At 44.6% G+C, this 27,687-nt stretch overlaps 1 protein-coding gene across 5 annotated transcripts in view; it reads left to right on the forward strand.

Moving 5' to 3' along the window:
- Window positions 1–27,687, forward strand: part of RASGEF1C (RasGEF domain family member 1C) — a 94,071-nt gene that overhangs the window by 32,677 nt on the left and 33,707 nt on the right. For all 5 annotated transcript variants that reach the window (XR_006269126.1, XM_043466987.1, XM_043466984.1 and 2 more), the window contains exons 2-4: window positions 24,286–24,468; window positions 24,637–24,759; window positions 25,896–26,033. Coding sequence is in view for 4 of the 5 variants with exons in the window: in XM_043466984.1 (XP_043322919.1) it covers window positions 24,286–24,468; window positions 24,637–24,759; window positions 25,896–26,033 (444 nt within the window). In the remaining variant the exon portion in view is untranslated. The remainder of the gene's footprint in view (window positions 1–24,285; window positions 24,469–24,636; window positions 24,760–25,895; window positions 26,034–27,687) is intronic.

The following is a 27,687-nucleotide window of genomic DNA, read 5'->3' on the forward strand; positions in this document are numbered from 1 at the left end:
AGCCCCTCTGAATCAATTGCCTGCCAAAACAATAGCATACATATTCTCCACAGGATTTTTAAAAGAATAAGAATTTGTAAACATAGTATTCAAAATGTCTATAACACCATCCAAAGTTACTTTACATGTGAAGAACTAGGAAATCTCAACTCACATGGGAAAAGATAGTGAATAGATGTCAATGCTAGGATAAACGGAGAAGGCAATGGCACGCCACTCCAGTACTCTTGCCTGGAAAATCCCATGGATGGAGGAGCCTGGTAGGCTGCAGTCCATGGGGTCGCTAAGAGTCGGACACAACTGAGCGACTTCACTTTCACTTCTCACTTTCATGCATTAGAGAAGGAAATGGCAACCCACTCCAGTGTTCTTGCCTGGAGAATCCCAGGGACGGGGGAGCCTGGTGGGCTGCCGTCTATGGGGTCGCACAGAGTCGGACATGACTGAAGCGACTTAGCAGCAGCAGCAGCAGCAGCTAGGATAAAACCAAGCAAATTCATATTAATCTGCCAAAGACTTTAAACCAGCTATTCTAAAAATGCTCCAACAAGTAAGGGCAAACACTTCTGAAATAAATAGAATGATAGAGTATATCAGCAAAGAAATAAGAGATATAAAGAACCAAATGGAAATCTTAGAACTGAAAAAACAACAATAACCCAAATCTAACAGAATTGGAAATGAGAGAGAAAATGATCAGTGATATTGAAGAAATTATCCAGAAATTAACTAGAAATTATCCAGTCTGAACAATGGAGAGAAATTGAAAGAAAAATTAACAGAACTTGCACCTCTAGAATAACAGCAGAAGTCTAACACTTATGTCACGAGAGTCCCAATAGGATAGGAGAAAAAGTGTAATTCTGAAAAAGTGTTTGAAGAAGCAATGGCTGAAAGCATCTCAGTTTAATCAAAGATCTAGATCCACATATTCACAAACCCCAAAACAAGGTGTATTCCAAACAGAGTAAAACATAAAGGAACTCGTGCCCAGATACATCATAACCAAACCACTGAAAAATAAACACAAAGAAAAAATCTTAAGAGCAACCAGGAGAAATGATGCTTTACTTACAAGTGAAGAATGCGTCACGTGATTGTGGTTTTCTCACTAGAAACCAAAGAGGTCAGAAATAGTTGAAACAACATTTTTTGACATGCTGAAAGAAAAGAACTGTTAACCCACAGTTCTAGAGCCATTGAAAAGATCATTCAGGAATGAAGATGTTATAAGAAACACTCAGGTGAAAGAAAACTAAGAATGTGTTGCCCACAGACCTGCTCTTTTGCATCGTTAAAGGAAGTTGCCCTGGCAGAAAGGAAATGATGCCAGAAGGACACTTAAAACATCTGGAATGAAGGAAGGGTAATAGAAATGATAACTGTCTATACAAATACAACAGACTATTCTCCCTTTGAATTTTTAACATGTGTTCGATGGTTGAAAACAAAGATGATAGCATTGTCAGATGAGGTTTTCAGTGTATGTAGATGTAACACATGCTGCTGCTGCTAAGTCGCTTCAGTAGTGTCCGACTCTGTGCGACCCCATAGATGGCCACCACCAGGCTCCCCCATCCCTGGGATTTTCCCGGCAAAAGTACTGGAGTGGGTTGCCATTGCCTTCTCCTGTAACATGAGATTCTTACAATATAGAGGAGAGCGGGTAAAGCACCCTAATGGTGGCTAAGTTTATTTCACTTGAAGTGGTGAAAAATATTGATTCTAAATAGACTATGAAAGGTACATACAAACATACTTCATTTTATTGCACTTTGCAGATGTTTCATTTTTTACTAATTGAAGGTTTGTGGCAACTCAGTGTCGACTTAAAAAAAATAGTCACAACCTAAAAGTTAAGAGTTATGTTTTATTTGGTGGGAATTTTTAGGACTTCAAGCCTGGGAGACAGCATGTCAGGTCTCAAGTCACCCTGAGAGAACTGCTCCAAGGAGGCAGTAGGTGAGGGGGGAGGAGCCAGGCTATATAGAAGTTTGCAACAAGGGGCAGGTAATCTGAACATTAAAAGATTGTTGTTAATTAAGGGAAACCAGATAGCTCAATAAATTTAGCACTTTTCTGTGTATGGGAAGATGCAAGAGTCCAGGCTCACTGCAATCAGTCATTTCATGCGCATCTCAACTATCTGGGGCCAATTTTTCAGTGCAGATCACAGGTATTGTTCCACAGGTGTTCTTCCTGTTTGCCCTGGAGAGCTGGAATCGCTGATGACTGTGACGTTCTTGTTTATTGATAATGGCAGGAAATGCTCCATTTCTCACCTGTGTCAAGCAGTTTATCCAACAGCCTTTGCTCACTTTGTGTCTCTGTGTTACATTTTGTTAACAATATTCCAAACTATTTGACTATTACTATAATTGTTATGGTGGTCTCTGATTAATGATCTTTGATGATACTATTGTCTTGAGGTACCACAGACAGCACCCATAAGGTAACAAACCTAATGTATATATCCTGACTGCTCCACCAACAGCCTGTTCCCCAACTCTCCCCCTCTCCTCCAGCCTCCCTATTCCCTGAAACACAACAATATCGAAAGTAGATCAATTATAACCTTACAAGGTCCTCTAAATTTTCAAGTAAAAGCAAGAATCACACATCTCTCACTTTAAATCAAAAGCTAGAAATGATTACACTTAGTGAGGAAGGCATGTCAAAATCCAAGATAGGCTGATCGGTAGGTCTCTTGTGCCAAAGTTAGCCATGTAGTTAATGCAAAGGGAAAGTTCTTGAAGGAAATGAAAAGTGCTACTCCAGTGAACACACAAATGATGCAAAAGTGAAATAACCTTATGGCTAATATGGAGAAATTTTAGTGTTCTAGATAGAAGATCAAACCAGTCACAACATTTCCATAAGCCAAAGCCTAATCCAGAGCAAGACCATAACTCACTTCAGTTCCGTGAAGGCTGAGAGATGTGATTTTGAAGCCCAAGAAAGTAAAGGCTGTCACTGTTTCCATTGTTTCCAATCTATTCGCCGTGAAGTGATGGGACCAGATGCCATGATCTTAGTTTTCTGAATGTTGAGTTTTAAGCCAACTGTTTCATTCTCCTATTTCACTTTCATCAAGAGGCCCTTTAGTCCCTCTTTACTTTCTGCCATAAGGGTGGTGTCATCTGCATATCTGAGGTTATTGATACTTCTCCCGCAATCTTGATTCCAGCTTGTGCTTCATTCAGCCTGTCATTTCATATGATGTACTCTGCATATAAGTTAAATAAGCAGGGTGACAATATATAGCCTTGACATACTCCTTTCCCAATTTTGAACCAGATCATTGTTCCATGTCTGGTTACAATTGTTGCTTTTTGACCTGCACACAGGCTTCTCAGGAGGCAGGTAAGTTGACCTGGTATTCCAGTCTCTTTAAGAACTTTCCACAGTTTGTTGTGATCCACAAGGTCAAAGGCTTTTATGTAATCAATGAAGCAGAAGTAGATGTTTTTCTGGAATTCTCTTACTTTTTCTTTGATCCAGCAGATGTTGGCAATTTGATCTCTGGTTCCTCTACCTTTTCTAAATCCAGCTTGAACGTCTGGAAATTCTTGGTTCATGTACTGCTGAAGCCTAGCTTGAAGGATTTTTAACATTACTTTGCTAGCATGTGAAATGAGTGCAATTGTGTGGTGGTTTAAACATTCTTTGGGATTGCTCTTTTTGGGGATTGGAATGAAAACTGACCTTTTCCAGTCCTGTGGCCCCTGCTGAGTTTTCCAAATTTGCTGACATATTGAGTGCAGCACTTTCACAGCATCATCTTTTAGGATTTGAAATAGCTCAGCTGGAATCCATCACCTCCACTAGCTTTGTTCATAGTGATGCTTCCTAAGGCCCACTTGACTTCACATTCCAGGATGTCTGGCTCTAGGTGAGTGATCACACCATCGTGGTTATCCAGGTCATTAGGATCCTTTTTGTATAGTTCCTCTGTGTATTCTTGCCACCTCTTATTATCATCTGCTTCTGTTAGGTCCACACCATTTCTGTCCTTTATTGTGCCCACCCTTGCATGAAATGTTCCCTTGGTATCTCTAATTTTCTTGAAGACAACTCTAGTCTTTCCCGTTCTATTTTCCTCTATTTCTTTGCAATGATCACTGAGGGAGGTTTCCTTATCTCTCCTTACTATTGTTTGGAACTCTGCATTCAGATGTGTATATCTTTCCTTTTCTCCTTTGTCTTTGGCTTCTCTTCTTTTCTCAGTTATCCTCAGACAACCATTTTGCCTTGTTGCATTTCTTTTTCTCGGGATGGTTTTGATCACTGCCTCCTGTACAGTGTTATGAACCTCTGTCCATAGTTCTTAAGGAGCTCTGTCTGTCAGACTAATCTCTTGAATCTATTTCTCATTTCCACTGTATAATTGTAAGGGATTTGATTTAGGTCATACCTGAATGGTCTAGTGGTTTTCCCTACTTTCTTCAATTAAAGTCTAAATTTTGCAATATGGAGTTCATGCTCTGAGCCACAATCAGCTCCCGGTCTTGTTTTTGCTGATTGTATAGAGCTTCTCCATCTTTGGCTGCAAAGAATATAATCAATCTGATTTCAGTGTTGACCATCTGGTGATGTCCATGTGTAGAGTCTTCTCTTGTGTTGTTGGAAGAGGGTGTTTGCTATGACCAGTGGGTTCTCTTGGCAAAACTCTGTTAGCCTTTGCCCTGCTTCATTTTGTACTCCAAGACCAAACTTCCTTGTTATTCCAGGTGTTTCTTGACTTTTGCATTCTAGTCCCGTGATGAGAAAAACATCTTTTTTGGTATTAGTTCTAGAAGGTCTTGTATGTCTTCATAGAACCATTTGATTTCAACTTCTTTGGCATTAGTTGTCAGGGCATAGATTTGGATTACTGTGACATCGAATGGTTTGCCTTGGAAATGAACCGAGATCATTCTGTCATTTTTGAGATTGCACGCAAGTACTGCATTTCAGACTCTTGTTGACTTCGAGGGGTATTCCATTTCTTCTAAGGGATTCTTGCCCATAGTAGTAGATACAATGGTCATCTGAATTAAATTCACCCATTCCAGTTCATTTCAGTTCACTGTTTCCTAAAATGTCGATGTTCAGTCTTGCCATCTCCTGTTTGAGCACTTCCAATTTACCTTGATTCATGGACCTAACATTCCATGTTCCTATGCAATATTGTTCTTTACAGCATCGGACTTTACTTTCACCACCAGACACATCCACAACTGGGCACTGTTACCGCTTGGGCTCAGCCTCTTCATTCCTTTTGGAGCTATTTCTCTGCTCTTTTCCAATAGCATATTGGGCACCAACCAACCTGGGGAGTTCATCTTTCAGTGTTATATCTTTTTGCCTTCTCATACTGTTCATATATTCTCAAGGCAAGAATGCTGAAGTGTTTTGCCATTCCCTTCTCCAGTGGATCTCATTTTGTCAGAACTCTCCACCATGACCTGTCCAGCCTGGGTGGCCCTACACTGCATGGATCATAGTTTCACTGAAGTAGACAAGGCTGTGATCCATGTGATCAATTTGGTTAGTTTTCTGTGGTTATGGTTTTCATTCTGTCTGCCATCTGATGGATGAGGACAAGAGGCTTGTGGAAGCTTCCTGATGGGAGGGACTGGCTGTGGGGAAGACTGGGTCTTGCTTTGGTGGACAGGCCATTCTCAGTAAAACTTTAACCCAATTTTCTGCTGATGGATGAAGTTATGTTCCCTCCCTGTAGTTTGTCCTGAGGCCAAACTACGGTAGGGTCATGGCAACCTCTTCCAAAAGGACTGTGGCAGTTAGTGTCACTGACCCTGTGGCAGACCACTGTCAACCTCCACCTCCACCGGTGACTCCTGGACACTCACGGGCAAGTCTGGCTCAGTCTCTTGTGGGGGTCACTGCTCCTTTCTCCTGGGTCCTGGCGCACAGGTTTCGTTTCGAGTCTCTGTTTCCCCAGCCCTGCGGAAGCTGTGTGTGCGAACCCCACTGGCCCTCAGAGTCAGATTCGCTGTGGGCTCTCAGTCCCTTTGCCGGAGCCCCAGGTTGGGAAATCAGAACTTTCGCAACAGTGCAAGAACTTCTTTGGGATAATTGTTCTCCGGTCTGTGGGTCGTCTGCTCAGTGGCTTTACACTGGGGCTAATGGCGACCTCCTCCAAGAGGATTTACGCCATACACTACGCCTCCCAGGTCTGCTGCAGCCAGGCCACAGCTGACCGGTGCCTCTGCAGGAGACACTCAAAGGCTCAGTCTCTTGTGGGGGTCACTGCTTCCTTTCCCTGGGTCCTGGTGACACAAGGTTTGGTTTGCGCCCTCTGAGTGTCTCTGGCAGGTATGAGGTTTGATTTTAAATGCAGTTGCACCCCTGCTACCATCTTGTTGCAACTTCTCCTTTACCTTTGGACATAGGGTATATTTTTTTTGGTGGGTTCCAGCATTCTCCTGTTGATGATTGTTCAACAGCTAGTTGTGATTTTGGTATTTTCACAGGAGAAGATGAGCACACATCCTTCTATTCTGCCAAATGCTCATTTACCCCTCCCCCAAATCCTAGGGCCCTTAAGAACTATGCTAAATCTGCTCTGTGTGTGTTGTATCAGTGAAACGACAAAACCTGGATGACAACACATCTGTTTACATCATGGATTACTGAATATTTTAAGCCCATTGTTGAGACCTACTGCTTAGGAAAAAAGATTCCTTTGAAAATATTACTGCTCACTGACAATGCCCTTGGCCACCCAGAAGCTCTGATGGAGATGTACAATAAGATTAATCTTGTTTTCATGCCTCCTCACACAAGATTCATTCTGCAACCATGGACCAAGGAGTAATTTCAACTTTCAAGTCTTACACTTTAAGAAACACATTTTGTAAGACTATGTGTGTATGCTCAGTCACTCAGTTGTGTCTGACTCTTTGTGACCCCATGGACTATAGCCTGCCAGGCTCCTCTGTTCATGAAATTTTCCAGGCAAGAATACTGGAGTGGGTAGCCATTTTTTTCTCCATGGATCTTCCTGACCCAGGGATCAAACCCTTGTCTTGTGTGTCTCCTGTATTGGCGGGTGGATTCTTTACCACTATACCACCTGGGAAGCCCCTTTTGTAAGGCTATCACCACCATCAGTAGTGTTTCCTCTGATAGATCTGGACAAAGTAAATTGAAAACCTTCTAGAAAGGATTCACCATTCTAAATATCATTAACAACTTCTGTGATTCATGGAAAGAGGTCAAAATATTAACATTGACAGGAGTTTGGGAAAAGCTGTTTCCAATCCTCATAGATAACTTTGAGGAATTCAGGACTTCAGTGGAGGAAGTAACTGCAGATGTGGTGGAAACAGCAAGAGAACTAGAATTAGAAGTGAAGCCTGAAAATGTGACTGAATTGCTACAATCTCATGATAAAATTTTAATGAAGGAGAAGTTGCTTCTTATGGATGAGCAAGGAAGGTGATTTCTTGAGATGTAATCTACTTCTGGTGAAGATGTTGTGACAATTGTTGAAATGACAATGAATAATTTGTAATGTTACATAAATTTATTTGATAAATTAACTCCAATTTTGAAAGAAATTCTACTGTTGGTAAAATGCCATTGAACAGAATTGCATGCTACAGAGAAATTATTCATGAAAAGAAGAGTCAATCAATGTGGCAAACTTCATTGTTGTCTTATTTTAAGAATTGCTGCAGCCACCTCAACCTAGAGCAATCATCACCCTAATAATTTAGCAGCCATCAACACTGAGATAAGACCTTCAACCAGCAAAAAGAATTATGACTCACTGAAGGCTTAGATAATGGCTAGCATATTTCAATAATGAAGTCTTTTTAAAATTAAGGTATGTACATTTTTTGACATAATGCTATTGGACACTTAAGACACTCTAGTGTAAACATAGCTTATATATGTGCTGCTGCTGCTGCTGCTAAGTCGCTTCGACTCTGTGCAACCCCATAGACGGCAGCCCACCAGGCTCTGCCATCCCTGGGATTCTCCAGGCAAGAACACTGGAGTGGGTTGCCATTTCCTTCTCTAATGCATGAAAGTGAGAAGTGAAAGTGAAGTCGCTCAGTCGTGTCCGACCCTTAGCAACCCCATGGACTGCAGCCTACCAGGCTCCTCTGTCCATGGGATTTTCCCGGCAAGAGTACTGGAGTGGGGTGCCATTGCCTTCTCCATTGTATATGTACTAGGGAATCAAAAAATTTCAGGTGACTCAGTTTACTGCAATATTTGCTTTATTTTGGTGGTCTGTAACCAAACCCACAATATCTCCAAGGTATGCTTGTGTATTGTGATCCCTAGCACAACCTTTGAAAAACTATACAAAGAGATACAGTAAAAAGCCAAACAGATAAATTAAAATAGAATATTTTAAAATGTTCAAATAATTCCAAAAAGGCAGAAAAGGGGAAATAAAGTTAAAATGGAGGCAACACATAGAAAAAAATGGTTTCTGTAAACTTAAAACTACTCTGAAAATAAAGCATGTTTTTAAAAATACAAAATGTTAGCCCTTATCCAAACACATCAATTAATACATTAATTGTAAACAGTCTAAGCGTACCAATTAACAGATAGAAATTGTCAGAATGGATTTTTTTAATAATCCAATTTTATGCACCCTAAGTTCAGTTCAGTCACTCAGTTGTGTCCAACTCTTTGCGACCCCATGGACTACAGCACTCTAGCCTTCCCTGTCCATCACCAACTCCCGGAGTTTACTCAAACTCATGTCCATTGAGTCGGTGATGCCATCCAACCATCTCATCCTCTGTTGTCCCCTTCTTCTCCCACCTTCAATCTTTCCCAGCATCAGGATCATTTCAAATAAGTCAGTTCTTCGCATCAGGTGGCCAAAGAATTGGAGTTTCAGCTTCAGTATCAGGCCTTCCAATGAATATTCAGGACTGATCTCCTTTAGGATGGACTGGTTGGATCTCCTTGCAGTCCAAGGGACTCTCAAGAGTCTTCTCTAACACCACAGCTCAAAAGCATCAATTCTTCAGCGCTCAGCTTTCTTTATAGTCCAACTCTCACATTGATACATGACTACTGGAAAAACCATCGCTTTGACTAGCTTTGACACAAAGTAATGTCTCTTCTTTTTAATATGCTGTCTAGGTTGGTCATAACTTTTCTTCCAAGGAGCAAGCATCTTTTAATTTCATGGCTGCAGTCACCATCTGCAATGATTTTGGAGCCCAAGGAAATAAAGTCTGTCACTGTTTCCACTGTTTTCCCATCTGTTTGCCATGAAGTGATGGGACTGGATGCCGTGATCTTAGTTTTCTGAATGTTGAGTTTTAAGCCAACTTCACTCTCCTCTTTCACTTTCATCAAGAGGCTCTTTAGTTCTTCTTCGCTGTCTGCCATAAGGGTGGTATCATCTGCGTATCTGAGGTTATTGATATTTCTCCCAGCAATCTTGATCCAGCTTGTGCTTCATCCAGCCCAGCGTTTCTCATGATGTACTCTGCATATAAATTAAATAAGCAGGGTGACAATATACAGCTTTAATGTACTCCTTTCCCGATTTGGAACCAGTCTGTTATTCCACGTCCAGTTCTAACTGTTGCTTCTTACCCTGCATACAGATTTCTCAGGAGGCAGGTCAGGTGGTCTGGTACTCCCATCTCTTGAATAATTTTCCAGTTTGTTGTGATCCACATGGTCAAAGGCTTTGGCACAGTCAATAAAGCAGAAGTAGATGTTTTTATGGAGCTCTCTCACCTTTTCAATGATCCGACGAATATTGGCAATTTGATCTCTGGTTCCTCTGCCTTTTCTAAATCCAGCTTGAACATCTGGAAGTTCACGGTTTATGTACTATTGAAGCCTGGCTCGGAGAACTTTGAGCATTAGTTTGCTAGCATGTGAGATAAGTGCAATTGTGCAGTAATTTGAACATTCTTTGGCATTGCCTTTCTTTGGGATTGGAATGAAACTGACCTTTTCCAGTCCCATGGCCACTGCTGAGCTTTCCAAATTTGCTCCCTAAGTAACTTATTTCAAATACAGTTGATCCTTGAACAACACAGATTTGAGCTGTGCGGGGCCACTTATTTGTGGATGATTTTTCAGTACATACATACTGCAGTGCTATACAATCAATGGTGGTTTGAATCCATAAGTGCAGAACTGCATATTCAGAACTACAGATATGCAGTGCTGACTATAAAGTTAAACATGGATTTTTGACTGCATGGAGGGTCAACACCACCAAAACCCTGCATTGTTAAAGGGTCAACTGTATATTGACTTAGTTAAGTTTAAAAAAAAAAGAATGGTAAATGGTATACCATGAAAATATTAATCAAAAGAAATCTAGAGTAGCAATGTTAATAACAGTAAACTTCAGAAACTTACAAAGATAAAGAAGGATATTACATGATGATAAGAGGGTCAGTTTAAAAGAGTGCATAACAATCCTAAATGTGTATACTTCTAACAGCAGAACATTTAAATACATGAAGCAAAACTGAAAGAACTGAAAGGCAAAATAGACAAATCCGCAAATACATTTTACTTACGGACCTCAAGGCTTCTCTCTCACTAAACATTAGAACTAGTCAACAGAAATGATCAAGGATACAGAACTGAACAATGCCATTAAGCAACTGGATCTCATTGATGTTTACACAACACTTCACCCAGCAACAGAATACACATTCTTTTCAGATGCACATGGAATATTCACCAAGATATATTATGTTGGATTATAAAACACATCTTAACAGACATAAACACACTGCACTACAAATTATGTCTTCTGACCATAAACGAATTATATTGGAAATCAAATATAGAACAGTAACGGAAAAGTCTCCAAACACTTAGAAATTAAACAACACATTTCTAAGTAATTTGTAGGCAAGAGGGGAAATCTCAAGAGAAATTAGGAAATACTTTTTGCTGAATGAGAATGAAAATATCAAAATTGGGGGGATATGCCTAAAAAAAAAGAAATTGATAGCATTAAATTCTCACATTAGAAGGGAAGAAAGCCTTACGTCAGTAATTAAAACTTTAACCTTAAGAAACTAGACAAAGAAGAACAAGATAGAACCAAACCAGACAGAGGGAAGGAAATAATAGAAATGTAGAAATCAATGATTTTAAACATATACTGTGCCCACAGGGAACACTCAACATAGTAAAGCTATCAGTTCTCCCCAAATGAACCTACAGATTTGCTACAGTTCCAATCAAAATCCCAACAGGATTTTTTGTAGGTATAGACAAGGTCATTCTGAAATGTATATGAAAAGGCAAAGGAACTTGAATAGTTTAAAACACCAAAATATGAGTAGTAAAAAAAACAACAATCTATCACAATGCATGCCTGTAAAGAAGCTCTGCTGATTACCAAATGTTACTAATGAAATGCTGTTTGGCTTTGAGTTGCTCATGGTGACACAGAGGAGATCTAAGTCAGGAAGATAGTTCTGTTTTTGGCTCTGAGAAGAATCTGAGACTCCCACCTCAGTCTGCCAGGCATGGTGGCTTGTGGTCTGTGGTCCCCCTTTCCACTACTGAGGACTGGGAATCCTCCAAGTTGGGAACCAGAGCTTGGACCTGTAGTGCGAGTGTTCCCTCTCTGGGCCTCAACTTCTCCACCTCCTGGTCCACCTGTATTCTCACCTGGCACTTTGAGACTCAGAGGTAAATTCCCAGCCTCTACATGGGACCTCTGTGGCCCAGAAAGATGGAGGGATCTAGAGGCACACAAACATCCTTTCAGAAATAAGGCAGGAGCTGTGGGCAGAAAGCCAGGTTGCTGTTGACATTAGGGGGCAGTCCTCGCGCCCCTATGCAGACCAGAGCAAGACAAGGTCAGGTACCTTCCCACTCCAGTCCCACCAATTCAGTGAGAAAATGAGGCCCAGAGAAGGGAAGCATTCTGTCCCAGGCTATACCATAGATCAGTGGCCAAAATAGGACCAGGATCTAATAGTCATCCATCCACTTACTCATTGCTTCATTTTAGATGTGTTTGGGGGTATAGTCACAGCTATGGTTCTTCCATTAGTCATGTATGGATGTCAGAGTTGGACCATAAAGAAGGTTGAGTGCCAAAGAAGTCATGTTTTCAAACTGTGGTGCTGGAGAAGACTCTTGCGAGTCCTTTGGACTGCAAGGAGATCAAAGCAATCAATCCTAAAGGAAATCAACCCTGAATATTCATTGGAAGGACTGATGTTGAAGCTGAAGCTCCAATACTTTGGCCACCTGATGCGAAGAGTTGAGTCATTGAAAAGGACCCTGATGCTGGGAAAGACTGAAGGCAGGAGGGGAAGGAGGAGACAGAGGATGAGATGGTTGGATGGCATCACTGACTCAGTGGATGTGAGTTTGAGCAAACTCCTGGAGATAGTGAAGGATAGGGAAGCCTGGCATGCTGCAGTCCATGGGGTCGCAAAGAGTCAGACATGACTTCGTGACTGAACAGCAACAACCATGTGCCTAAGCACAGTTCAGGCACTGGGGATGCTGCAGTGGACATGAAAGACTGTTCCAGGGTTCTTGATCTTGTAGGGAAACAGAGAAGAAGTAAGTAAACAAACAGACATGAGAATTTTGGTAGGTATCAAAGACTGTGAGAAAATAACCCTGGTGATGAAATGTCTAAGGCCTCCAAAGGAGGTCTGTATGCTGTGATCTGAGATCCAGTATGCATTTCTCCTTTACTCTCACACTCACAACATTTCTGACACCAGTTGGGTGTCCTACAATTCAGATTTGTTTCCTAAGCACTCTTTCTCAAGAAGCTACTGGAGGATGAGCTCCATCAAAATGAGGAAGTAAACCAGAAAAGAAGACATGAGCTACAGAAAGCAGGAGACCCAACACAAGAGAAATGATAAGGGAATCCTTTGGAGGATGGTGAAAACTGTTCCAAGATAGTGGAATTTGGACCATGACCCAAGTCAGACCATGACCCAAGACTCCTCCACTCACCTCCTCTGGTAGCCTCTGCCCAGTGAGGGCAGTGCTGCTGTTTCCTTGCATGGCAGGTGTGTGCTATCCCTCCGATTTTAAGACTAAGAAGTATGTTGCTTGGGGTAGATGCACAAGATGCTATAAAGAAAAGCAAGGGAACAATTAACACAAAAACCAGGATGGTTTTTGCCTAAAGGTTAGGAAGTCACCTGATTTATTAGGGAAAGTGCATAGGGATTTAATGGTACTGGTAATTGTCTTTTTCTTAGCCTGGCTAGCAGTCCACAGATGTTCATTCTTATTGTTACAATAATCATAAAAGTAATTCTTATTTAAATTGTAGATGCATTTAAAGAATCTTTTGTGTTTAAGAGGAAAGAGTATCAAGAGAACATCTCTGTGGTTGTCTCCAAGCATGGTCCCATATTTACTCTGGTTGGATAACCTGGGTGGGTCCCTTGCTCAGGGATGGGATGAAGGGCCTACCGGAGGAGGTGAGTGGAGGAGTCTTGGGTCATGGTCTGACTTCCTGAGGTGACAAGACCCTTTCTGGGGAACTTGCGAGTAAGGCCATGACCAAGCCTTGGGAGACAGGGCTCTCCACAGTTGGGTGCCTGGCAAGACTGAGGTGTCAGTCAGGCACTGGACATGCAGCAGAAGTTTGAGCAGTGAGAGTGGGCTGCTCTCTCAATTCTGTTCGCTTTCATTCACCAGCACCCAGTTTACCCCCACTAGTCCCACCCCTCCCTAACCAGGTTCTAGCCAGTGGGGATAAATAGTTCCTGAAAGTAAGAAAACATGGCGGTTAGAAGGGTAAAACAAAACCACTTCATTGTAGTTTGGGGGAGCAACTGGCCAGTGTAGTTTGATTCCCTAATAAGAACTGGTGTCTTTCAGCCCAGTGAGGTCCCTTCTAGAAGTATGTCCTCAGGAAACAGTGTCAAGGTTATAGACCAAGAGTAAGGAACTGACCGGAAGGATTATGGAGCAAGAGAGAGACCAGCTTCCCCTTTTCGAAAGGCTCTGTTTTTACTTACTGACCTCTGGTAAGTATTGCTGCTGTCAAGCTGCACTCCACAGATTGCCTGCAAGCTGAGCCCTGGGATTTCAGAAACCCTAGCTTCCCAAGATACGGAAGCAGCAGGCTCTGTCAGCAAGAGCTGAGGGCCATATGGAACACAAAAGCAACCCACCCCAGTCCTCTCCTCACAGTCAACTCTGTTGGCTGGCCTCCCAAAGGTAAGGCCAGGTGCACTCCCATGCTGGGTAAGTGCAACCTCTGGGCTCAGGTCTGGGGGAGACTCTAGCACCCTCACGGTGTTCCCTTCAAACAGCAGGGAACAGGGAGGAGCCCTTCATGAGACCCAAACTGAAGAGAGATGAGTATCCCAGCTCCAGGCTTTGCTTAGGGAAGGAGGGAAGGAGGACCACAGAGTTTGTTGGGCCTTGGACAGATGCTGCCGCAGCTCAGAGCAGCCAAGCATGAGATGGCATAGTCCAGGCCCTTACCTCAGTTGGACCCTTGCCTCCTCTGAGGTTCCAGTGAGTCTGGGGGGAAGGGCTTGGCCATATGTTGCAACTTCTTCTTGAGCTGAGTCCTTTAGGGGCCGCTTGGGGTTTCCTGCCTGCTGGAGGCTAGGCCATGCTGAGATTCCAGTAATCAGGTTGCCATCCTCAAGCTCTCAGCCTCTGAGCACAGCTCCCCTGTAAATCTCTGAGCTGTGTCTGTCTTCCACTCAGCATTTTCCAATCACCTTCCCAGGGCCAGGAGTAGAAGCTGGGCCTGGAGTCTGGAATCTGGGTAATAGTTACTAGCTGGTAACCTTGTCCACTCTACTTTACCTTGTAGGGCCCAGATTTGCTCATCTATGGAAGTGGACGATGAGTCCCGTATGGTCATTTTAAGGACTAAATGACATGTGAGAACAAAAGACGCATAAAGCCTGATGTAGAATCTGGTTCTTCTTGAAATGAAACCCCTGAGAGTCAGAACCTGTCTGGATCAGGTGGAGCAAGTACTTGATCCAGGACCCTTGAAACAGCCCCAAGTTTAGCTTCCCTTCCCCTAGGGCACAGACTTTCCCTGTTCCTTCCCAGTCAGTCCCAATCCCAAAGAAGCCCCCTTGACTCACTCAGTCACACCGTGGGCCAGCAGAGGCTCCAGATGCCCAACCTGGGGAGTGGTTCTTGCCTGGACCCTGTGAGAAAAGCCTGGAATTGAGGCATCTTCTTAGAGTTTCAGATAGCCGTGCACAGAGGGAAGTAAAACTGAAATATGGGCCTGAAGAGGCCATCTAGATGGTTAGCTCTTTCTTTCTTTTTAAATTATTTTTAATTGGAGAATTGCTTTAAAATGTTGTGTTGCTTTCTGCTGTACATCAGTGTGAATCAGCTATCAGTTCAGTTCAGTCACTCAGTTGTATCCAACTCTTTGCGACCCCATCAATCGCAGCACGTCAGACCTCCCTGTCCATCACCAACTCCCGGAGTTTACTCAAACTCATGTCCATCGAGTAGGTGATGCCATCCAGCCATCCCATCCTCTGTCGTCCCCTTCTCCTCCTGCCCCCAATCCTTCCCAGCATCAGGGTCTTTTCCAATGAGTCAACTCTTCGCATGAGGTGGCCAAAGATTTGGAGTTTCAGCTTCAACATCAGTCCTTCCAATGAATACCCAGGACTGATCTCCTTTAGGATGGACTGGTTGGATCTCCTTGCAGTCCAAGGAACTCTCAAGAGTCTTCTCCAACACCGCAGTTCAAAAGCATCAATTCTTCGGCGCTCAGCTTTCTTCACAGTCCAACTGTCACATCCATACATGACCACTGGAAAAACCATAGCCTTGACTAGACGGACCTTTGTTGGCAAAGTAATGTCTCTGCTTTTTAATATGCTGTCTAGGTTGGTCATAACTTTCCCTCCAAGGAGTAAGCATATTTTAATTTCATGGCTGCAGTCACCATCTGCAATGATTTTGGAGCCCAGAAAAATAAAGTCTGACACTGTTTCCACTGTTTCCCCATCTATTTCCCATGAAGTGATGGGAGCAGATGCCATGATCTTAGTTTTCTGAATGTTGAGCTTTAAGCCAACTTTTTCACTCTCCTCTTTCGCTTTCAAGAGGCTTTTTAGTTCCTCTTCACTTTCTGCCATAAGGGTGGTGTCATCTGCATATTTGAGGTTATTGATATTTCTCTTGGCAATCTGGATTCCAGCTTGTGCTACTTCTAGCCCGGCGTTTCTCATGATGTACTCTGCATATAAGTTAAATAAGCAGGGTGACAATATACAGCCCTGACGTAGTCCTTTTCCTATTTGGAACCAGTCTGTTGTTCCATGTCCAGTTCTAACTGTTGCTTCCTGACCTGCATACAGGTTTCCCAAGAGGCAGGTCAGGTGGTCCGGTATGCCCATCTCTTTCAGAATTTTCCACAGTTTATTGTGATCCACACAGTCAAAGGCTTTTGTGTAGTCAATAAGGCAGAAATAGATGTCTATTCCCACTAGTATTGTTTTTGTTGGGGTTTTTTCCATGGTTGGTTTCTGGAAAATCCAAGACTATTAGAATTAATGAGGTATAAAAATCCATATACAAAACCCACTAGCATTACTCAATTAAAGATATAATGGGGGGACATAGGGGAAGATAGTGGCATAGGAAGTACCAGGATCCCATCCCCAGCTATATGACAGTAAAGCTGACATAATCTGTCTAATGTAATTATTTTCACACTCTGGAGTCTATTTAAAGGCTTGCAACTCCAAGAGGAAGACTTAAACCGTGAGTCTTAATTAATTTTGGTCAGTTTCAGGTCTGAATATGCTAACAGTGTCCTCCACCCTTCAGCCTCATGGCAGACAGCTGTGCCGGTGGCGAGCAGTTTGCCCGTGGTTTATGGGAACCAGGGTGGGCAATAAAGCCCTTGGTCTCCAAATATTGGGGACCTGAACTTTTATGCTTATTGCTTCTGATCATGGAGGCACAGATGCAGAAGCAAGCCAACATAAACAATCCCCACTAGCTGAATAGGCTTCAGGGAATATAAAGAGCCAGAGCCTGGTTACCCCTCCCTTCTTTTTTCTAATATACCCCTTTAGGGAGCCAGACATTCAAGGATTAGGACTTTTTATTTGTTGCTTAATAAAAGCAGCCACATGTAGGGGAGAATTTTTAAAGTTACTGTACATGCCTGTAGAAAAGTGCAGGTTCAAAAAGATCCAAAATTTTAGATCTTAATTTTACACATTAGGCTGATCCCAGCACAAAGGTACTGTGAAGAAATTAAAAAACAAAACAAACAGGAAACCCTGGGGAAATCTGATTTCCAGATTTCAGTTACTACATTGTAAGACTCAAACATCCAGTTTTCAACAAGAAATAAAAAATCATAAGGCATACAAAGAAATGGACCATTGAAAGGACAAACAAATCAACACAAACCATCCCTGAGAAAGACCAGATGATAGACTTATTAGACAAAGATGAGGTGACCAGTTAAGAAAACTATGCAGAAACAAAATAGAAATATCAATAAAGAGATGGAAAACATAAAAAAGAACCAAAAGAAGTTTTGGAGCAGAAAAGTACAGTACCTGAAATTAAAAATTCACTAGATACATTCCAAAGCAGATTTGAACAGATAGAAAAATCAGTGTACTTGAAGTGAGGATGACTGAGATTACTGAGTCTTAAGAGCTAAAGGAAATAAAGGAAAAATACTGAAGAAGAGTGAACAGAGCTGAAGGAGCCTGGGGGACACGAGTAAGCAAACATACACTCCCAGAAAGAGAGATAAAGGAGCATAGAGATTACATGAAGAAATGATGGTTGGAAACTCCCCAAATTTGATGAAAAACATGAATATAAGTGTTCAAGGAGTTCAATAAACTCCAAGTAAAATGCACTCAGAGAGACACACGATGAGATACATTGTAACCAAATAGTGAAAGATAAGACAAACGGAATATTGAAAGCATTAAGAGAAGCAAATTGCCACCTACAAGAGACCCTCAATAAGATTATTTGCAGATTTCTCATCAGAAACCTTGAAGGCCAGAAAGCAGTGGGTTGATAGAGTCCAAGTTCTGACAGTAAACACATTGCCAACCAAGAATTCAATATATAGCACAACTATCCATCAGAAACTAGAAAAAGAAGAGCAATCGAAACCCAAATCTAGCAGAATGAAGGAGTTTATGAAGATCAGAGACTAAATAAATAAAATATGGAATAGAAAACAATTACAGAAAAATCAATGAAACCGAAGGTTGTCTCTTCAAAAAGATTAACAGAAATGGCAAGCATTTAACTAGATTGACAATAAAAAAGGAAATTACTCAATTATTAGTTAGAAGTGAAAGTGGGGACATTACTTTCAATTCTACAGAAATAAAAAAGGTGTGTTAGGAAGTACTGTAAACAATCGTATGAAAACAAAATGGATAACCTCAATGAAATGTACAAATTCCTAGAAACAAAAAACCTACCAAGATTGAATCACAAAGAAAATCTAAATAAACCTATAATTAATAAGGAGATTGAATCAGTAATCAAAATCCTTCTGACAAAGAAAAGCCCTGGAGCTGATGGCTTCACTGATTACTTCTACCAAACATTTAAAGAAGAATTAACACCAATCCTCCTCAAACTTTTCTTAAAAAGAAGAGAGTACACTTTCTCATTCTATGAGAGCAGCATTTTTCTGATGTGAAAGCAAGACAAAGACACTGCAAAAAAAGAAAACTTTAGACCAATACTTCTCATGAACATTGATGCAAAAATCCTCTACAACATACTAGCAAATTGAATTCAGCAGCATATTAGATGGACCCAGTGGGATTTATTCTTAGAATTAAAGATGACTCAACATGTTAAAATCAATTAATGTAATGCATTAAGAGGAAGAAGGAAAAAAATCATTTTGATTGATGCAGAAAAATAATTTTACAAAATCCAGTATCTTTTAATGATAAAAACACTCAACAAACTAGGAATAGAAGGAAAGTACCTCTACATAATAAAAGCCATTCATGAAAAACCCACAGTTAACATTATACTCACTGATCAGGAACAAGACAAGGATACCAATTTTTGCCAATTCTTTTCAACATGTTGTTGGTGTTCAGTGGCAAAATCATGTCCAGCTCTTCAGGACCCCATGGACTGAAGAACACCAGGCTTCTCTGTCCTTCACTACCTCCAGGAGTTTGCTGAACCTCATGGCCATTGAGATGATGAAGTCATCCAACCATCTCATCCTCTGTTTTTCCCTTCTCCTCCTGTCCTCAATCTTTCCCAGGATCAGGGTTTTTTCCAGTGAGTCAGTTCTTTACATCAGGTGGCCAAAGTATTGGAGCTTCAGCTTCAGCATCAGTCCTTCCAGTGAATATTCAGGGTTGATTTCCTTTAGGATTGACTGGTTTGATCTCCTTGCAGTCCAAGGAACTCTCAAGAGCCTTCTCCAGCACCACAGTTCGAAAGCAAGACTTCTTCGGTGCTCAACCTTCTTTATGGTCCAACTCTCACATCCATACATGACTACTGGAAAAACCATAGCTTTAATTGTATTCAGCATAGCTTTAACTCTATTCAACATAGTGCAAGAATTTCTAGCCAGAGCAAGAAAAAGAAATAAAATGCAGCTAAATTAGAAAGAAAGAAGTAAAATTAGCTGTTTGCAAATGAATGGCCTTATATGTGGAAAACCCTAAAGATAGCACACCAAAAGAAAAACAAACAAACAAACAAACAAAAAAAACTGTTAGAACTAATTAACAAATTCAGCAAAGTAATAGGATACAAAATCAACCCCAGAGAATTAGTTGTGTATCTATACACTAACAACAATCCAAAAAGGAAAATAGGAGAAAAGCTCCATTTACAATAGCATCAAAAAGAATAAGCTCAGAAACTTACATTTAGAAATCAAATCAGTTTAGCCCAGGAGGCAAAACACTTATACCCTGAAACCACAGAACTTTATTAAAAGAAATGATACCAACAAATGGAGACAACCTGTGTCATGGATTGGAAGACTTAATGTTATTAAGATGTTGCCGCTGCTGCTGCTGTTAAGTCGCTTCAGTCGTGTCCGACTCTTTGCGACCCCATAGACAGCAGCCCACTAGGCTCCCCCGTCCCTGGGATTCTCCAGGCAAGAACACTGGAGTGGGTTGCCATTTCCTTCTCCAGTGCATGAAAGTGAAAAGTGAAAGTGAAGACGCTTGGTCGTGTCTGACTCTTAGTGACCCCATGGACTGCAGCCTACCAGGCTCCTCCATCTGTGGGATTTTCCAGGCAAGAGTACTGGAGTGGGTTGCTATGCCTTCTCTGTGTTAAGATGTTAACACTATCCAAAGCAATCTGCAGATTTAATGCAACCTGTATCAAAATTACAATTGTGTTTTTTGCAGAAATAGAAAACTATCTAAAATTTATTTGGCATCTTAAAGAACCCTGAATAGCTAAAACAATCTTGAAATAGAAAAACAAAGCTGTAGGAGTTGTACCTTCTGATTTCAAAATTTACTAGAGTAATCAAAACAGTATGGTTTTGCTGTAAAGACAAACACATAAACCAATGGAATAGAATAGATAGCCCAGAAATAAATGAGAGTGTATAGTCAAATTGTTTTTGACAAGAATGTCAAGACCATTCAATGGGCAAAGAACAATCCTTTCCCAAATGATGCTGGGAAAATTGGATATCCACATGTCAAATAATAAAGTTGGGCCCTTTTCCAACACCATGTACAAAAATTAATGCAAAATGAATAAAAGACCTAAACATAAGAGCTGAAACTATAGAACTCTTAGAAGAAAACACTCGGGAAAAACTTCATGACCTTGCATTTGGCAATCATTTCTTATACATGACATCAAAGGCACAGGCAACAAAAGAGAAAAATAGATGAATTGGACTTCACCCAAATGAAAAACTGTGGTGCATCAAAGAACACTGTCGTCAGGGTAAAAAGGCAACCCACATAATAGAGGAAAATATTTGTAAAACACAAAACTAATGAGGTATTAATATCTGAAATATATAAAGAACTCTTCAAAGTGAACAACAACAACAAAAAGCTAAACACAAAAATTAGCCAAGAATTTGGACATTTCTCCGAGGAAGATGTATATGAATGGCCAATAGGCACATGAAAAGGAGTTCAACATCTTTGATCATTAGGGAAATAAACATCAAAACCATGATAAGATGGCATTTCATATCCTAATGGTGGATCACATCACATATAAAGAAAATGTGCACATCAAAAATAAAAAAAAATTGATATTAGCATGGATGTAGAGAAATTGGAGGAGAAGGCAATGGCAACCCACTCCAGTTCTCTTGCCTAGAAAATCCCATGGACGGAGAAGCCTGGTGGGCTGCAGTCCATGGGGTCGCTAGGAGTCGGACACGACCTGAGCGACTTCACTTTCCCTTTTCATTCTCATGCATTGGAGAAGGTAATGGCAACCCACTCCAGTGTTCTTGCCTGGAGAATCCCATGGACAGAGGAGTCTGGCGGGCTGCAGTTGGGGTTGCAAAGAGTCAGACGTGACTGAAGCGACTTAGCACCCATGCACACCAGTGACTCTACTGGACCCAGACTTTTCCTGGAGCGTTTTTTGATTACTACATTGTAGAGAAAAAGGAAGTAGATTAGTGGCTGTTTGATGACCACCTGCTTGTGGCTGATTGCCTAGTAACTGCTAAGGGGATGAGGGTTTCTTTTCTGAGAGTGACAAAAGTATTCTAAAATTAGCTTGTGGTGATGGTTGGACAACTGTGTGAATATATTAAAAACACTGAATTGTTCACTGAGTGAGTGAACTCTATGGTATGTGAATTATATTTTAGGAAAATTGTTTTAAAAAGCAAAAAAAAATAGTTAAAATGGTAAATTTTACATTAAGCAAAAAAAATAACTATATGCTTAACAATTTTTGAAAAAGATATAATGGAAGAGAGGGAAGAAAGATTGGAAGTCAAATATGTAAACGTGTAAATGTCTACTACACAGGAAAGCAAGGCAGAAGTGACTCTGATTTGAAGTTGTGACCTGCCACAAGGATAATCCCCAGCAGCTATTGATAGCTGGTTTCAGGAGCAACCAGCCACAAAGCTGGATGAGCAGGGTAGAGGGCGGTAGGCCACAGCCAGCTTGGACAGCCTGGTGAAGCTCAGGAGTACTGTTGACAAGGCTTTCCGGCACAGATCTCCACTAGCATTTGGAATGATTACTCACATTGTGTTCTAGGCCCCTGCAGGTGGTGAGTGCCCACGGGGAGGACTGACCTTGCTGGTCCTTTCTTCTCCATGCCAGGTACTGTGCTGAGTGCTTTGTGTAGGTTCCTCTCCATAAATGGAAGAGGAGAGATTCTCTTCCTGTTCTCAGGGCACAAAGGCACTTTTCAGGGTCACTTTCTAGGGGTGTCCTCTCCCTCTGTCCCCTTGGTCAGGCCAGACCCAGTGCCCACTCAGGAAAGGATGCTTGAGAGAGCATCTCTTCTCCTGTCCCCTGGACTCGCTGCACTAACCAGCTGCACACATTTCTTCCGTGGGTTCTTCAGAGTTCCATTTATGGAGGCCTTTTTATGCCAACGACCAGTGCTGGGGGTGGGACCAGCAGAATGGGTCTTGTAGACTGGCCACCCAGGAGCCAGAGATGTCGTTTCTAATCAGAATTTGCAACAGGTTACAGGGAGAAGCTCCCAGGTGTCTGGCAGGAGAAAGCAAATCTTGCTTGCCTCAAAAGGGTTCTATTAATATGTAGTGGAACTGGGCTCCAGTTTCGGGCTTTGCATGAGGGGCAGAGGTGGCACCCACCCCAGAGCTGACCAGCATACCCCACTGAGCACTGGCAGTCCCCATGTATCCACATGTGCAGCTGCTTGCCCACTGAGGGACAGGAGACAATTTTGTGAAATGTTTAGTCTCATCAGCTGAAAACTGAACACCCACCGCTTTGCTGGAAAGGTGAAATCAAGCTGGGACTGCCCAGGCTGCTGTCTCCACTGGTTCCCACACCCCCAGCCCCTGTACCCCTATTTGTATGCCCTCAGGACAGCCCTCTGTGGGGCTCCTTCGGGCACCCAACCTCAGCTTGGACTCTCCAAGTCCTTCTGACTCTGCTTTCAGGGCCAGGTCACCCAGAGGACAGAAGTCAGAAACAGGCTGGGGCCAGGTCTGCCGTGGGGGTATCCAGGCTAAGGCGAGCAGGGTGATGGGGAGATGAATCCCTGGAAGGCCCCTGGAGTGAGCCTGCAGGACTCCACAGTTAAGACTGTGGGGGCAACTTGAATGTCACATGGCGGACGGTTAATCAGTCACAGGCTTGGCCAGGACTTGTTCCCACATCTGCCCCAAAGGCTTCATTCAGGAAGACTGCTCAACAGGGATATATGTAGAGCCCGAGAGAGGAAGCCCTGTCCACTGCACTCTCATGGATGGGCCCCTGCTGCAGGCCGGGCCCTTGACTTAGTACTGGATCAGAAGTGCCTGAAGTCAGCTTGATTTCACCTTTCCAGTGCCTGTTCTGCCCCCACCTGAAGGAGGTCTGGCTGGAGACTTTGCACCAGTGCTGGCTGCACCCCAAGCACTCCGCAGTGCTGACAAGGAGAGGCTTCTGATGTCCACCAGAAGTCAGGCCCAGCCTTGACGGGGTCGCTGCAGGGAAGCTTTCAGCCATGTCCAGAGGGAACGGAGGATTGAAGATGATGGGAAAGCCTTCCTGCAGGGGGGGACAGCTGCACAGGTCACTGGGCTCTCATCGCAAAGAGCCCGGAAGGCCAAGCTGTGGAGGCTGCACCTGAGAAGCTCAAACACACTCAGGTTACGGAGCAGTCCACAGAGCAGCTTCGGGCACAGCAGGATCCAGGCCATGGCCACTGAACTCAAGAACGTGCTTTCCTGGCTCCTTGAGGGACAAGATGGTCCAACAGTGCCATTGCATCAGCTCAGGGACCTAGGGGAAAGAGCTTTCAAGCGTGTACACAAGTTCTAGGATTGCATCTGAACCCTCTAGTTAGGATCAGGTCCGCCTCTGATTCATTCTTGTGGCCAACAGCACGGCAAATATGCTGATGGTCTAAGCCTGGTCAAAAACAACCTTCACTGTAAGACTCGACACTGGAAGCAGTCAATCCCTAAACGGCTAGGACTGATAATGAAGCAGAGATGGCTCCTGGGGGATGCAGCGGCTTGGGGGGCTGCCGTCCCTGGCAGACCTCCCAAGAAGTGATCACTGGGCTCAAGTGGGCGCAGAAGTGCCCGTGGGAGGCAGGGCCTGCCCAGCCAGGGATCCTGGCGGACCAGCGGATCCAACCGCCACCTTGCCATTGCAGGTGGGCATGCCCCGGACACTCAGCGCGTCCGACATGGTCACCCCGGGCAGCCTCGGCCCACCCCCCAGCGAGCCCACGGACGGCGAGCAGGCTGGGCAGCCCCTCCTGGATGGAGCTCTGTCCTCAGCCTCCCTGGACACCCTGATCGAGCACCTGGTGCCCACCGCCGACTACTACCCTGAGGTGGGTGATCCACCCAGTGGGGAGGAGGGGTAGCAAAGTGGGCTCTGTCCCACCGTGCCGGGGGAGACGGCAGAGCTGGGGCTGGCTGGGCCTGGGGGTGCCGGGGCTGGCTGGCACATCCTCCCGGGCCTTGTGAACATGTGCTGCCTTTCTGCTGTGTCCCCCCAGAAAGCCTACATCTTCACCTTCCTGCTGAGCTCTCGCCTCTTCATCGAGCCCCAGGAGCTCCTGGCCCGGGTCTGCCACTTGTGCATCGAGCAGCAGCAGCTGGACAAGCCAGTGCTGGACAAGGTGAGCGGCAGGGCCGAGTAGCGGGCCTCTGAGTGTGCGGCTCTCCCCTGACATGCCCCTGTGAATCCGTATCTTGGATAGGCAGAGATTGCCCCTATTCACCTGCCAGGGGGTTCTGACTTGTCTGAAGCCCAGAGCCAGAAGGGCAGAGTCAGAGTCTTTAACCCCAGTGCTGTCTTCCAGGGTCTCAGGGGAGCCCCTGGGCTCACACAGCCCAGACCTGGGCCCCCAGAGGACCATGAGGCAAGCCCCGTCTGTGGCCGGGGGTGGTCCTGCAGCGCCTGCTGCGCGGCCTGCCCCCCGCATCTTCTGTTCCATCCTTCCTTCTGCCGGTCCGCTGATGGCTCAGCCTTCCCTCAGTGCCCCCCATCCTTTCCTCTGTCCCTCGCTGTATCCCACGGGCTGCGACTGTACCTACACACGAGTCAGGAGGGTCCCACTGTCCCGTGACAGAAACCTGATTTCAGCTGACCTAAGGCCAAGGGGCTGCACTGGCTTACATAACTGCAGTCTCAAGCTACTGCTGGCTCCAGGGGCTCAAACATCAAGTGGTCTTTTTCCCCTAAGACCCGTTGCTTTGTTCTCCTCTGGGCCAGACTCTCTCTTGCTAAGGCAAGTTCTCTGCCTGGTGAGAGGCGGCCTCTGCGGATCCAGGGTCCTGGTCTGCCCTTCCCAATCCTATGGGAGGAGGACTCCAATAAAGATCCTGATCTCGTTGGCTTAGCTTAGGCAGCATGCCCCTCTGTGGGCCAATGCCATGCCCTGACTGGCCAGCACTTGTCTGGGATGTTCCTGAAGCCCTGGGGTAGGGCCAGCTGGAAATGGGGGAGAGGGGGCCCCCACAGGCGAACTGAGATGTGGCCACCACAGAAAGGGAGATAGGATGACTGGCAATTATGAGTAAGAGATGACCCCCATTCCAAACATGTGTCTGTCCCCCTCTGCTCTCCGTGGTCAGCCCCCATGCCCCGTCTGTCTCCTGGGACAGAGGAAGGAGAGGCCCACCTCCCCCGGCCATCGCTGCTGACCCCCGGGCAGCCACATGCACAGTTTGTGGCTGAGGCAGTGGCCGCTGCGACCACCCACCTCCCATGCATCCCTCACCACATGCAGACGACCCTTGGCTTGCCTTGCAGGCCCAGGTCCGGAAGTTTGGCCCCAAACTGCTCCAGCTGTTGGCCGAGTGGACAGAGACATTTCCGCGGGACTTCCAGGAGGAGTCAACCATCGGTCACCTGAAGGACGTGGTGGGCCGCATCGCCCCCTGTGACGAGGTGGGCAAGCCAGGCCAGAGTCCTTTCAACCTGTCTCCACCCTCACACCTGGTTCCCAAGCCTCTTCCCAGGCTGGCCTCTGTGCCCTCATCTCCCCACCCGCACCCTGGGGCCCCTATGAAATCAGCCCCTTCCTGTCCCATCAGAGAACCAGGCACTGGCAGAGCTGGCAGGGAAATCAGGCCTCTAGGTCCAGACCTGGTCTCTTGAGCTCTCTCCTATCCTGGTCTCATCAGATGGCAAGCGAAGGGCTCTTAACAGCTGCCTGGTCAGGTCAGTGGCCCAACAGGCTGGCTTGGCAGAACCCTCTTCCCCAGTGGCTTGGGAGGCAGCCTGTGTACAGGGCATCAGGTGCCTCTGCACCCCACACCTTGCCCTGTTCTCCCAGCTCATTACTCTGGGGAAGGCACTTAAAGGTGAAAGAGGAACAAAACTCCCTACCTCCCAGGATTGGGGTGAGAAGACTGAGCGGGGACTGCATGTCACTTGCCTTGGGAAGAAACCGAATGTGGCAAGTTGATAGCCCCAGAGTGGGTCTGCACCCAGAGCCAGCAAGAGCCAAGGGAAAACTGCTAAGGCAGGCTGAGCAACAGGAAGCTGCAAAGGCCAAGGCCCAATGAGGCTCAGAAAGGGAGGCCCTGCCCTGGGGTCGTTTCAGAGACAGAGCAGGCAAGTTAGTTGTTCCGAGAGCTTGATGAGATGAAGGTCATCTCCTCCTCTGCATCCCTTGATCCATCTGGGGATTGATTACTACACTTGGCTTAGGTGCAGCAGGCAACAGGTTCAGGGAAGGCTCTGGATGATTAGTTGACTGGATGGATTAGGAGAAGGAAGCAGGAAGGGGAAATGCTGACTGACTGATTTGCTACATAGTTGGCTACTTTGATGGGTAACTGGAGGGGGGAAGAGAGATGTTTGGGCAGTGGGGTAGGCAGGGAGATTAATAGGATAAGTGGCTGTGGAAGACTGATGGAAAGAAGTGAAGGAGAAAGGCAGAATGATAACTAGTGAGTGGGTAGATGGATGAACAGATGGATGGGCGGGTGGGTGAATAGATAGGTGGACGGGTGTGGATGGGTGGGTGAGAATATGGATGGGAAGGTGGGTGGGTGGGTGGATGGATGGCTGTCGAAAGCAGTCATCCACCAGGTGTGGATTTTCAGAGCTGAATAACTCGTTTAGGGAAGTTCTCATCCCTTCCCGTGGAATCCAGTTAGTTTTGCTAAGTGATGTAACCCGGAACTGAGATTCCCTAGTCCCCGTGCTACCCAGCCAGGCAGAGGCCAGGGATGCCCCATCTGTCTTTGTGAGTCCCACATTGCCCTTCGGAAAGCACTTACTCCAAGGGGATGTGCAGTAGACGTTACTTCCCTTTCCCGGTGCTTCAGGCAGCCTGCAGGCTGCTCCCTTCCCAGCACAGGCTCAGTCTCAGCTGAGAAAGGAGCTGGTGAGCTCTGAACCAAACTGGTAAGTCAGGACCCACGGGACTCAGAACGTGAGGTCAGGGTCAGACCGTCTGAGACCACAGCGCTGTGACTTTGGGTGAGGTGCTTCCCCTCTCCAAATGTCGGTTTCCTCATCAGTCAAATGGAGATTATAACTGTTCCCACCACACAAGCCTGAGGCAGAGTCCCCGCACTCAACTGTGCTTGCA

The sequence above is a fragment of the Cervus canadensis genome, chromosome 4 (genome assembly GCF_019320065.1).
Source record: "Cervus canadensis isolate Bull #8, Minnesota chromosome 4, ASM1932006v1, whole genome shotgun sequence".
Classification (NCBI taxonomy): Eukaryota; Metazoa; Chordata; class Mammalia; order Artiodactyla; family Cervidae; genus Cervus; species Cervus canadensis.